Raw genomic sequence first — 13,730 nt, forward strand, 5'->3', positions numbered from 1 at the left:
ACTCACTAGTCCTGTCACAGCCATATCTGAGAGGATGTCCAGCGAAGACGCTTGTCATTGACCACCCAGAAGGATTCTGTATGGTGGAGGACATCCAGCGATGACCCAAAACTGCAGTAGCGGCTGGTGCTCCCAACGCTGCGTACTCTTGCAGGATAGAACATCCAGTGGTGATCCCTGTACTCTGCCAGGACTGTGCCATGTAACTATGTGAAAAGAAAGCAGAGGAGCAGTAATAACAACGTGAGTACTCCATCATAAAATGGGGTAACGCAGCTGTTCAGCATGCAGTAGTACTTTACAGGGTTGACAAAGAACATTCCTAGCATGCCAGCCAACAATCTTCCCATGGAGGGAGAGCAGCTGTCTGGTGCATAACAGGACTGGGAAGTCTTGTTAAATAGTGCGTCAGGCAATGAAGTAAAAATCATTCCTAGTACAGAGGCAAAGAGAAGACTAGAGGGCCTGGTACAGGAGGAGCTGTATAGCTGATAGATTCCAGTACCTCTCTGTTGTTTGAGATGAATTTGTGAAGGCGCAGGTTTCCTCTTGAGCATAACTTTTGGCTTTCTTTCACTAGTTTGATTGCAGATTCTGTGGACTCTAGACTTATAGACCATAATCTACATAAAAGTTTTTTTCTTCAGAAAATTTGCTGCTGATGGGCAATCCTTTTCATTCTAATTAGCCAGGTACTTCATACCATAATTGGCGCAACCTGGAGATGATGCTGCTCCAAACAAGTGTACTTTCATTCTGTATTCTGCTGGCTCTGTATCTGTATCTCCATTCTCCCACCATAGAAACCTCAGGAAGTCTCTATCTTCATTCTTCACATAAAACATCTTTTTAACGTCACACATGACCGCTACGGGATACTTTCTGAATCTACAGAGTACTCCAGGCAGAGTGTTTGTAAGATCTGGTCCTTTTAGTAGATGATTGTTCAATGCAACACCATTGTACTTTGCTGAGCAATCAAATACTACTCTAATCTTATCTGGTAAACAACTTGATGTGGGATGTACCACACTTCTTCTTTAGGTTGGTTATTAACTTTCTCTGTATGTCCTTCGAGGATGCCTTCCATAAATTTCAAATAATCCTGCTTGAATTTGGTATCTCTTACCATCTTTTTTTTCAAACATTTCATTCTTGCTAGGGCAAGATTTCTGTTATTTGGCAGACGAGGTCGTTCTCTAAAAGATAAGGGCATTTCAAGATGACCTTGTTGATTCTGCTGAATACTTTCTTCTAGAGTGTGTACGAACTTTGTCTTCTTGAGATACACTCTTTTCTTTAGAACTTATGTCTGCAAAGTCGGATTCAAGGATCTTGATTACTTTTGCTGGACTTACAGTTGGTAACTCTTGGACAGATATTCAATGACACAATCCTGTCACCTGTCTTGCTTGTGATCTGCTGTTTTCCTCCAAAAAACCCTATCCTAGATCAGTTTGAACAGCGTAGGGTTCACCCTTTCCTCCTGTGATTACCTTTCGTGGTATCAAGGCTTCGGGACAATCGTGGCCTATCAACAGTCCAACATCAAACTCTTTCAGCGGGGACATTTCATGAGATATGACAGATAGGTGCTCCCATTCATTGGCTGTTTCACAGGTAGGTATGCGATCTCGGTCTAGAGGTATAATGTCTCGGCGGGCGGTGATCGGAACCCGGTGCCTGCTCAAATCATTAAGCAGGCACCTTGGGTAAAAGTGCGGTGGGGTCCCGTGACCCCCCCGTGTCGGCGATCGCCGCAAACCGGAGGTCAATTCAGACCTGCGGTTTGTGGCTTTTACCTGGTGCAGCGGCGGTGCCTTCGGGTCCCCATGCGGCTGTAGGGGGGACCCGATGGCATGGAAGGCAGCGGTGCTGCCTTCCTGTGATGAGCCTGTGAGATGCAGCCCCCTGGATCTCACAGGCTGGAAGCTGTATGAGTAATACTCACTGTATTACTCATACAGCCAATGCATTCCAATACTGAAGTATTGGAATGCATTGTAAAGGATTAGACCCCCCAAAAGTTGAAGTCCCAAAGTGGGACAAAAAATAAAGTGAAAAAAAAAAGTTGAAAAAATAAAGTCCCCCCCCCCCCAAATTAAAAGTTTCAAGTAAAAATAAACCAAAATGTAATTTTCCCCAAATAAAGTAAAAAAAAATTGTAAAAAAAAAAAAAGTAGACATATTAGGTATCGCCGCGTCCGTATCGACCGGCTCTATGAACATATCACATGACCTGACCCCTCAGATAAACACTGTAAAAAAAAAAAAAATTAAAACTGTGTTAAATAAACCATTTTTTTGTCACCTTAATCACAAAAAGTACAACAGCAAGCGATCAAAAAAGCGTATGCCCACCAAAATAGTACCAATATAACCGTCACCTCATCCCGCAAAAAATTAGCTCCTACCTGAGACAATCGCCCAAAAAAAAATAAAAAATATGGCTCAGAATATGGAGACACTAAAACATCATTTTTTTTTTTTTTTAAAAAAAGCTGTTATTGAGTAAAACTTACATAAATAAAAAAAAGTATACATATTGGGTATCACCGTGTCCGTATCGACCGGCTCTATAAAAATATCACATGACCTAGCCCATCAGGTGAACACCGTAAAAAAAAAAAAAAAAACGGTGTAAAAAAAAGCCTTTTTTTTGTCACCTTACATCACAAAAAGTGTAATAGCAAGCGATCAAAAAGTCACACGCACCCCAAAATAGCGCCAATCAAACCGTCATCTCATCCCGCAAAAATCATACCCTACCCAAGATAATCGCCCAAAAACTGAAAAAACTATGGCTCTCAGACTATGGAAACACTAAAACATGATTTTTTTTGTTTCAAAAATGAAATCATTGTGTAAAACTTACATAAATAAAAAAAAAAGTATACATATTAGGTATCGCCGCGTCCGTGACAACCTGGTCTATAAAAATACCACATGATCTAACCTGTCAGATGAATGTTTTAAATAACAAAAAATAAAAACTGTTCCAAAACAGCTATTTCTTGTTACCTTGCCTCACAAAAAGTGTAATATAGAGCAACCAAAAATCATATGTTCCCTAAAATAGTACCTAAAAAACTGCCACCCTATCCCGTAGTTTCTAAAATGGGGTCAATTTTTTGGAGTTTCTACTCTAGGGGTGCATCAGGGGGACTTCAAATGGGACATGGTGTCAAAACAGTCCAGCAAAATCTGCCTTCCAAAAAACGGATAGCATTCCTTTCCTTCTGCGCCCTGCCAGAGCCATAAATATTGAGTTTTGTTTGGCTGTTAACCCTTGCTTTGTAACTGGAAAAAAATTATTAAAATTGAAAAGTGAAATTTTGAAAATGTATCTCTATTTTCCATTAATTCTTGTGGAACACCTAAAGGGTTAACAAAGTTTGTAAAAATCAGTTTTGAATACCTTGAGGGGTGTAGTTTCTAGAATGGGGTCATTTTGGGGTGGTTTCTATTATGTAGGCCTCACAAAGTGACTTCAGATCTGAACTGGTCCTTGAAAAGTGGGTTTTTGAAAAATATCACACAGGTGATATCATTTTTTGCAGGCTTACAGTGGCAGATAAGACAGGAACCACCATTCACAGTAGGTGATTGTCAGACCTAATCTATTCCTTCCTTGTACACTGACCTCTGCACAGAGCGTGTCTAGAAAACTCTCCTATAGAAGGCACTGAGGTCCCCTCCTGACCAATGTGTCTACGGACCATGTGGCTGCTGTAAAGCAATTTTTTAAAATATTTTGTTTAAATGCTGTTAAGAACATCTCAGGCAAGATGGCTGCCCCCATAATCATGTTCAGAAAATAAAATAAAAATCTACAATCAGAAAATAAAAACAGTTTTTAACTAACGCTGCTATCTGGTTTTAACTGGCAGGTAAAGTGATCTGTACAAACCAAGAAGTGGTTTGACATAGTGGCCAGTGCGAAAACTAGATTTTTAGTTTAAATATAACGAGTGACATGGAAAATTAAAAATAACAATCGAAAATGATTTCAAAATATGCGGAAAAAAAAAGAAAGTGGTTTAAACAGGTCATTTTCTGACAACACATTCCCTTTAATGCTGGTCAGGGGGCCGGCCTGGAGCTTCTCAGCCCCTGAGGGGGTCTGGAGTGAAGTACAGGGAAGATCCACTATAATGGACTGTACGTTATCACTTGGCTAGAATATGCTGATATGCATTCACTTTCCCAGGGGCTTATTAAGGGGAGCAATGTTGTTGACTGGAGGGGTGATGTTATTTACATGGGACTGTATGTTGGAGCGGCTATTGTTAGGGGAATCTCCCTATCCCAGTGTTCTGCTGGTCCAAATTGGTTCTGAACCGGTTCAAAGTATATGTTAGAAAGAGACACAGAGATTCAAAGCATACTCTCGTCTTTATTCTAAAGTATATAAAAGGAAAAACCGCAACTGGTTAATGAGACAGTTGGTGTCTACACACCGCTTCGTTTTTATTCAAGAGACCACAAATACAGAAGTAGGGGCCAAAACATAAGTTTTGAAGTCTGCAGGACTTCCTGTATATCCTGCATGGGCGAGATCCCACTTCAAATATGGATCATAAGATCATATAAAATCGACTTATTAAACAAAACAGCACATCCCAGTCCGCAGGTGCACGTCGCCATGGCTGAAAGCACAAAAACAATCACAATGCACCACAAATAACAAAGTAAATATAATATTTATTATTTCCTTGTATGCCTATATTTACTATATGAACAAAATGTATGTATATCGACAATTATTCTCTAATATACCAAGATGCATTGTTGTTGTTGAAAATAACTTTTAATAAAGCATTTTGAAACATAATAGTGCCATACTCGCTCTAGAAAATCTACTAATGCTACATTAGGCTGTTTTCACATAAGCGTTGTTGCTGTACGGTTTTGAGATCTGACAGGGAATCTCAAAACCAAAGCAAAACGCTTCAGTTCGAATAATATAACCGGCTGCATCCGTTCAGAACAGATCCGGTTGTAGTCTATCAAAAATGAAGAAACCGGATCCAGCACTAAAACCATTGTAAGTCAATGGGCGCCATGTCCAGAAAAAAAAAACTGATTCGGTACCATTGACTTCCATGGTTTTTGGTGCCAGTTCCATCATGTTCAGTTTTCCATGCCAGACACAAAAATGCTACTTGCAGCAATTTTGTGTCCGGCTTGGGAACGCAACAAACCGGAACGGAATGCATTCTGGTGAACTCCATTCTGTTTTGTTCCGTTTTGTCCCCATTGACAATGAACGGGGACAAAACTGAAGCCTTGTGCTGCAGTTTTGAGACCCTGTGACAAATCTTAAAACCAGGCAGCACAACGCATAAAGAACCCAGAACAACTACCAGGACATTAGTGAAGGACTTGGCCAAGTCAGGAATTGTCTCAAAAAAGACAATCACTAGAGCCCTGCACAGGAATGAATTGTGTGGTTGCAGACCATGAAAAACTCCACTTCTGCAGAAAAGACACCTGTCACGAACCGTGCCCACAGCCAAGCTAAGCCTGGCGCAACCACCTCCAGTTGTACTGGTAACAGAGGCGCCTGTCGGAATGAGCCTGACCATGTAACACGGCCGTGACAATATATGGGTGCCGAGAATCAATCAAAGCAGTAACTCCCCACACCCCATATCACCAGGTTCGTAAAGAGACCCGCACTAAACCTGAGGATCAGGGATTTTGATACTGTAATTGCCAATCTACCGTCAATTAAGCATCAACTTGCTCCCTGTCGATCGATATCTTATCCATCGCCTATGACCTATTGCACTGTAACACTTGGGTGCTATACCAAAAGACCTATGTGTCACTTTCCTGGACACAATAATCTTCTCTCAGATGACAGTCCCCATACATTTACAATCGTCATACAACTAAATCTTAACCATAACACTGGAATAAAACAAGTCTCTCCTGAAGGAAGTTGGATTCTCAAGCTGTTAATATTTCAGAGCGAAAGGAAATAGACAATTAAAAAGAAATAGTTATTTTTAATGGAACAAAGTCGATCATAACAAGATGCGTTTTCAAAGATTTACAGAAAAAATGGTAGACAAAACATAGGGCATGAAATGTAAACAAAAGGGGTTTAACATTGAAAAAATACCTTTCATAAATGAGTATTATCTTGGCTCTTAGGTTATGTCTAGAGTCCTGCACACATCTGGTGTCCTGTCAGAGCGGTTACCACACAGCTCTCTCCTCTGCTGCTCTCAACTGAACTCCAAAATGGCTTCCTGCATCCAACTCACACAGACTCTGACAGGTCGCCTAGGTAACCAAACTCTTACTGAAATGGCTGCCAGTCTGGTGCCATTTCAGTTATTTCTAACAGAAAATTAGCAGATTAGAAGCAGATTAAAACTCCCAAGGGGCAAGTGTACATCCCTGTCGCTGAAATGCAGCTGAATTTAGATGGCTGTGTGTGTGTGTGTGTGAAACATCATGGCACTCTGCTATTGTTTACTACAGGGTGGGCCATTTATATGGATACACCTTAATAAAATGGGAATGGTTGGTGATATTAACTTCCTGTTTGTGGCACATTAGTATATGTGAGGAAGGGGACTTTTCAAGATGAATGGTGACTATGGCGGCCATTTTGAATCCAACTTTTGTTTTTTCAATAGGAAGAGGGTCATGTGACACATCAAACTTATTGGGAATTTCACACGAAAAACAATGGTGTGCTTGGTTTTAACGTAACTTCTTTCATGAGTTATTTACAAGTTTCTCTTTGTTTACAGCCATTGACATGTCGCCGAGGTTAACACGTGAGGAGCGGATAGAAATTGTGTTGATGTCTGGTGAACGCAGTAACCGGGTCATTGCAGCAGATTTCAATGCAAGACACCCTACGAGACCACCCATCTCCCATGCTACAGTTAGCAAACTGCTTGCTAAGTTTCGTGAAACTGAAACTGGTTCAGTGTTGGATTTGCCAAAATGTGGACGCATGAAATCTGTCTCTAATGAAGAAACATCAGTGGCTGTCCTAGCTTCATTCAGCAAGAGCCCACAGCGTAGCACTCGCCACATGTCACTGGAGAGTGGCATTAGTCGAACATCCCTTCGGCGGATATTAGCTACTCACAAATGGCACCCTTACAAACTCCAGCTACTGCAGCATCTCAACGAGGATGACCCAGATCGGCGCACTGAATTTGCAGAATGGGCAAAACAAAAATTGGAACAGGACCCTCAGTTTACGCAGAAGATTTTGTTCAGTGATGAGGCAAACTTTTATGTGAATGGTGAAGTTAACAAACAAAACCGCCACTATTGGTCTGACACTAACCCACATTGGATAGATCCCTCCAAGACTGTTGGAACAAAAAAATTGATGGTATGGTGTGGTATATGGGGTACAAAGATAGTGGGGCCATTCTTCATCAATGGAAACCTCAAGGCCACTGGATATGCGAAATTGCTACATGATGATGTGTTTCCCTCTTTATGCACTGAAGCTGGCACGTTCCCTGAGTTTTTCCAGCAAGATGGTGCACCACCACATTATGGGTGTCAGGTCCGAGCATTCCTAGATGAACAGTTTCCTGGAAAGTGGATTGGTCGTCGTGGGCCATTTGAATGGCCCCCAAGGTCTCCCGATCTGACCCCCTTAGACTTTTATCTTTGGGGTCATCTGAAGGCAATTGTCTATGCTGTGAAGATACAAGATGTGCAGCACCTGAAACTACGGATACTGGAAGCCTGTGCTAGCATTTCTCCTGCGGTGTTGCTATCAGTGTGTGAAGAGTGGGAGAAGAGGGTTGCATTGACAATCCAACACAATGGGCAGCACATTGAACACATTTTATAAATGGTCAGAAACTTGTAAATAACTCATGAAAGAATAAAGTTACGTTAAAACCATTGTTTTTCTTGTGAAATTCTCAATAAGTTTGATGTGTCACATGACCCTCTTCCTATTGAAAAAACAAAAGTTGGATTCAAAATGGCCGACTTCAGAATGGCCGCCATGGTCACCACCCATCTTGAAAAGTTTCCCCCCTCACATATACTAATGTGCCACAAACAGGAAGTTAATATCACCAACCATTCCCATTTTATTAAGGTGAATCCATATAAATGGCCTACCCTGTATATTAATACACCACCATCATCACAACACCTATAAGCCAGACTCCAGTATGTTGAGGATAACCTGGAGAAAAATCATGCATACTGGAAGCATGTCCTTTAGTCAGATGATAAACAACTTCAGCTTTTTGTCCAGAAAAAACATTGCTTATGTTTGAAGGAAAAGGGGAGAGGCTTATAACCCAAAGAACACCATCCCCACAGTGAAGCGTGGTGGTGGGATTAGTGCATCTGGACCTGGGAATTTCGTTAAGGTGGAAGAAATCGTAAAGAAAGAAGGATTTGTGAAGATTTGGAAAGAAAACCTTAAGCAGTCAGCAGCAAAACTTGGTCTGGGTCATCGCTTTCTATTCCAATATAACAATGACCCAAAACATACATCGTTCCCAGTGAAGAACTTCCTCCAGAAGACCAAAGTGAACGTTGTTGACTGGCCAGCACAAAGCCCTGACTTGAATGCTATTGAAAATCTCTGGAGTGAACTGAAGAAGAAGGTTCATGCCAGAATGCCATCAAATCTGGAGGAGTTTGAGAGATTTGCCAAAGAAGAATGGGCTAGGATCTCTTAGGAAAGGTATCAGAGATTTGTCGCAAAACTACAATGGCAAAACACTGCAAATGGCTGACGACTGTTAGGCCTCATGCACATGGCCATGTGTCCCCAGTGCCCATACTGCAGCCCGCAAACATCAGTTTACTTTGCCCACAGAAATGAAATTATTTCATAAAAAACTAAAACTACCACGGTCATAATTATTAGCCTCTCCGGTGCTAAGGACTCATGCACACGAACATGTGTGCCCGTGGTGTGGAGCAGGGCACCCTCTGTGTGCACTGACTTGAATGAGTCTGCAATCTGCAAGATAGGGTGCGTCAAGGAAACATATACACAGATCCGAAGCACTGTGGAGCACTAATGTGGGATTTCGATGTGTGCCTGAGCACAGCAAAAAATTGAATATTTTTTTTCCAGTCTAGCTGGATATGGTTTCTATTGACCCTCTCCTAAGAGGCTTCTGGATGGATATGGAGATAAAGGAGCCTGAGCTCAGCCATTGCTTCCAGAGTGTTCAGCTGAGAGGAGAGTGCAGTGGAGATGACCTGTAAGGAGAGGACATCCAAGTTATGGCCTCATAGCATGGACTAGGCCTGAGGCCTCTTGCGGATCGTGGACACATTTACCGTATGAATGGGTCCTCATCCGCAAACGGCGTGCATATGGACTGTATACATGCATTGTGGGTTACAAGTTACGGGGCACACACATGAGCCCTTAGCATCAGGGAGGCCAAAAGCTTTTACAGTGGTAGTTATTTGTGAAATAATAAAATTTCTGTGGGCAAAGTATGTAATCATTCAAAATAAAACTGGGATGTTTGAAAAAGCTGTGGGTAAAGGTTTTTTGCTCTAGTTAACAGCACTTGGAAAATACATTTAAAACAATGAATTTGTCATGGGGGGGGGGGGTTATTTTGTCCTCAAGTTGTATGTGGTAAAGTTTAATTTAATATTTAGCACAAATATATAACTGCGGCAGAATGCATGAAGGGGGCTCAAGATGGGGTCTGAAGCCTGCAATGCACCTAATCCACCACATGGGGTTAATATTAATTTCATGTACGCACAAGGAACAGGCTTTGTAAGGGCGCCTTCACACCTAGGGAATAATCCACCAGAAAATACACTGGTGTGGTTTTTTGTTGTGGATTTCCTTACAGATTACATCCCCAGCACATGGCCAGGTTTCCTCATGCAGCGCATTATAATTTCTACAGTAGAACACTGGGTGAGGCCTGACACTCTTAAACCACATGGGTCTTTATTTCAGACTTTTTCTCCTCGTGTGAATCACGGCAGGTGCGTGGTGTAGAGCCCAGCTATAAAACTTGTAAGGGGTTAAATTGTCACCTCTTTGGGTTGGATCTGGTTGGAGAATGGTAGAAGATGTACGGGGCGTCTGTAGTCTCCACTAGAATAAAGGGTTAATGATTTGCGCTGGTTGATGTGTGATCTTTTCATATTCCCAGCAGTCTGCTCCATGGTCTGAGTTTACTTGTTGAAAGAAGCTGGAGATTGTCTTCATGTCTAGACGTGGATGGCTGTGGCTGGAGCTGGTTTCTATTGAACCTCTGCTTCTGGATGGAGGTGGAGATGATGGAGCCTGAGCTCAGCCATTGCTTCCAGTGTGTTCAGCTGAGAGTAGAGTGCAGTGGAGATGACCAGATTATGGCCTCCTAGCATGGATTATGCCTAAGGCTCAGCATCTTCTGCAGCCGGCATTGCTGCCTGTGGTTTGGAGTTCTGCTCCTCACCGCTAGAACTGCAGATAATAGGAGATATTTGTTCGGCCCTCAGCTGGGAACTGCATAGCAGGGGATTGCTTTTAGAGGAGTTGTATCAGGAGACACAGATTGCTGCATCTAGAGGACATTGGGATTTGAGAAACCTTGCTGGCAGAACATGCCTTATAAGGGCTCATGCACACGACCGTATGCCCTCCGAGACATACGGTCCGTGAGCGGGCCATATGTCCCAGAGCAGCATACATCATCCGCACAGCATCATAAGTTACTATGATACTGTGCGCATCGGGCCGCCCGCGGGACTATTGTCCTGCACTCATATGATCATATCAGTGCAAGACAGTAGTCCCTCAGGCGCCCCGATGTGCACAGTATCAAAGCTACCTATGATGCTGTGCGCTCCTGTGCGCACGATGTATGCCGCTCCGGGACATATGGCCCGCTCACGGACCGTATGTCTTGGAGGGCATACGGTCGTGTGCATGAGCCCTAAGACTGTGCACTTCCATCTTATGTGGGAGTTCAGCAACTCGCTATCAAGCGAAAGAAACCAGTGTTATTTGTACAACTTCATGTCCAGCAGCCAGGAGCTTAGATACACACAGAGCTCAGAGCTTTCTGCCTCCACACAATGCCTGACCAGGAGCTTAGATGCTCACCTTGCTGCCAGGAGCTTAGATATTCACAGAGCTTAAACACACTGTACTACCAGGAGCTTAGATACACATGGAGCTCAGAGTTTTTCCCATCAGTTCAGCTTTTTGAGGGTCTGAGTTGCGGTATGAGTTGTACTTTTTCTCAGCCTCATTATAGAGGACATTGGACTTGCTGATTAACCTTTTATTCCTTTTTTCTTTGGAGGGGGATGAAGAAAACCAGCACTACGACCCTTCTCCTGAATGAGCCACCAAGGATGGACAGGAAGGAGATCAGCAAAAGAATATTAGACCTCACCTTGGAGATCATCTTCCTGCTGAGCAAAGAGGTAAACTTTTCTAGATTTTCCTCCTCTTTATTGCATTCTGTAACAAGTCAGACATTGGGAAGGAGAATCCATTATAGGAAGTGATAGGAAGAGTCCAGGGTCCTGTAGAACAGCCTTTAGACCTTCCAAGTAATGGAGAACCTGAAGATCAGCCCCCAATATGGTGATGTATCATGTGAACAGTGACCAATGGTCATGTTGTAGGAGCCATGAGAAGGTAAGTAGGCACGTGGTACTCAGCAGGAAAGCGCCGGAGAAGAGCACATGGCCCCTGAAGGGTTTATTCCCTAAGTGTCTCTCTCCATCCACAGGAGTACACAATAGTGAAGATGATCTCTGGGGACTTTGTGACTCCCATCATCCATCTCCAGGAGTCAGGAGGGCGGAGCAGGACCCCTCACCCCATGACAGAGCCTCCCCCTCACCCCCTGATACATGAGCAGAAGATCCTAGAACTCACCAACAAGATGATGGAGCTGCTGACTGGAGAGGTGACATTGCTGGGAAATTCTCCAGTAACAGTACTGGAGGGGTCTGGGTGATGACGGTGTCATTGTGTTGTCAGGTTCCTCTAAGGTGTCAGGATGTCACTGTCTATTTCTCCATGGAGGAGTGGGAGTATATAGAAGGACACAAGGATCTGTACAAGGAGGCCATGATGGAGGAGCACCAGCCTCTTATATCACAAGGTAAGAGCCGTCATGTGCAGTGTATACACGTGTGTGCAGTGACATGTAATGGAGGAGTACCAGCCTCTTATATCACAAGGTGAGACCCATCATGTGCAGTGTATACACGTGTGTGCAGTGACATGTAATGGAGGAGCACCAGCCTCTTATATCACAGGGTAAGACCTGTCATGTGCAGTGTATACACGTGTGTGCAGTGACATGTAATGGAGGAGCACCAGCCTCTTATATCACAAGGTAAGACTTGTCGTGTGCAGTGATATACAGATGTATTTGCCCCTCTTTATAAGGGGGAACCCTCCTTTTTGGGTTCGATGGGAGACACCTGCAAGTCTAGAAGTTCTGTACATAGGGCACTCTGTCCTGTGCAGACTTTCCAGAATTCTGTGTGGGTGGCCAAATGCCCTCTAGGTAAGAGGTGGGAAGGCTAGTGCTCCCTTCAGATTGTGGAGACCGATCACTGATATAGAGATTATCATGACGTCTGATGGGCCAGGCTTGTACAGTAATAAAGGGGTTATATCTGTTTGTTGTATTCACCAGGGAAAGGCTTTGTAAAAGTTACTATAATGCCCAGGATGGCAGGTGCGGGGTGTAGAGTCTGGCCATTAGGCATGTAATGGGTTAAATTGTCATCTCTATGGGTTTGATGTGATCGGGGGATGGGGGAAGATGTCTAGTGCCCTGGAGCAGGGGTACTTTAAAGTCTGGACATTTGCCCTGTTCCCCCTACGCAAAGGCATCAACTTTAATATTCAACTACTTTATTTCTCTTGAAATGGTTAACTTGCACTGTTTAATACTGTTTAACTGCGTTGTATATGTATTTTGTGATATATATCCTGTTCATTTGCACTGTATTTGCAAGGCTCTGTGGAAAGGGTTAAAGAATACTGAGAGACCTTTCAGACTTTGAATGAGAAGCTGGTAATTCTCCACAACTACCGTAAGGTTTAAAGAAGACCATGTTTTGGAGGGGAAAATCCAGATTTGTTTACCACCAAAACCAGACAGCCTGACCTTGTGACTTTCTGGTTTAGCTCTGTTGTTATGTCTGAAGACTTGTTTTTGTCTGGAAAAACTGCTGTGTCATTCCCATTAGGTATCATTGAAGCTCTAACACAAGTCTATGACAGACGGGAGTTGTAGCAATATATCTGTTTGTGCTGAGTTTCTCCACTCCACCCCTCCCACTAAAAGGGTCTAGTTTAGAAAGAAATGGTATATAAGGAGAGCAGTCAGAGCGACTAGTGTGCTGCAGTTTGGGACCAGTGCTTGGAGGGGGAGACTCATGCCAGTCTGCGTGAGTAACCAGAAGAAGACACTGGGATGGGGACGCTGAGCCTCAGATCATGGGTCAACAGCCCTGTGACAAAGGAGCCACCCGGACTACTGAGCTACAGACCGTGGATCTCCAGCCTTTAGCCAGGGTACCAGCCTTCTGAGAGAGAGAGGGACAGCTAGGTCAGGCCTTTCCTCAGCATCAAACCCTTCTCCTGCCATGGAGGAGACTGGAGAAGCCAGCCCTACGCCTCGCCTGTATTGTTTTACACCTGAATTCCTCCAGTAAAGATACACCCTGGTTACTGCAGAACCCGACTCCCTGGAATTATTTCCCATTGGGGCACA

At 43.4% G+C, this 13,730-nt stretch overlaps 1 protein-coding gene across 2 annotated transcripts in view; it reads left to right on the forward strand.

Annotated features, from left to right (window-relative positions):
• The window catches only part of LOC120991125 (gastrula zinc finger protein XlCGF57.1-like), a 220,157-nt gene that overhangs the window by 191,303 nt on the left and 15,124 nt on the right, over positions 1-13,730 (forward strand). The window contains exon 4 of one of the 2 annotated variants that reach the window (XM_040420016.1): positions 13,520-13,531. In XM_040420016.1, the coding sequence (XP_040275950.1) occupies positions 13,520-13,531 (12 nt within the window). Of the gene's footprint in view, positions 1-12,042; positions 12,102-13,519; positions 13,532-13,730 lie in introns of those variants that run through there. The other variant, XM_040420017.1, reaches the window with a different exon arrangement.

Source organism: Bufo bufo, chromosome 2 (assembly GCF_905171765.1).
Source record: "Bufo bufo chromosome 2, aBufBuf1.1, whole genome shotgun sequence".
Taxonomy (NCBI): Eukaryota; Metazoa; Chordata; class Amphibia; order Anura; family Bufonidae; genus Bufo; species Bufo bufo.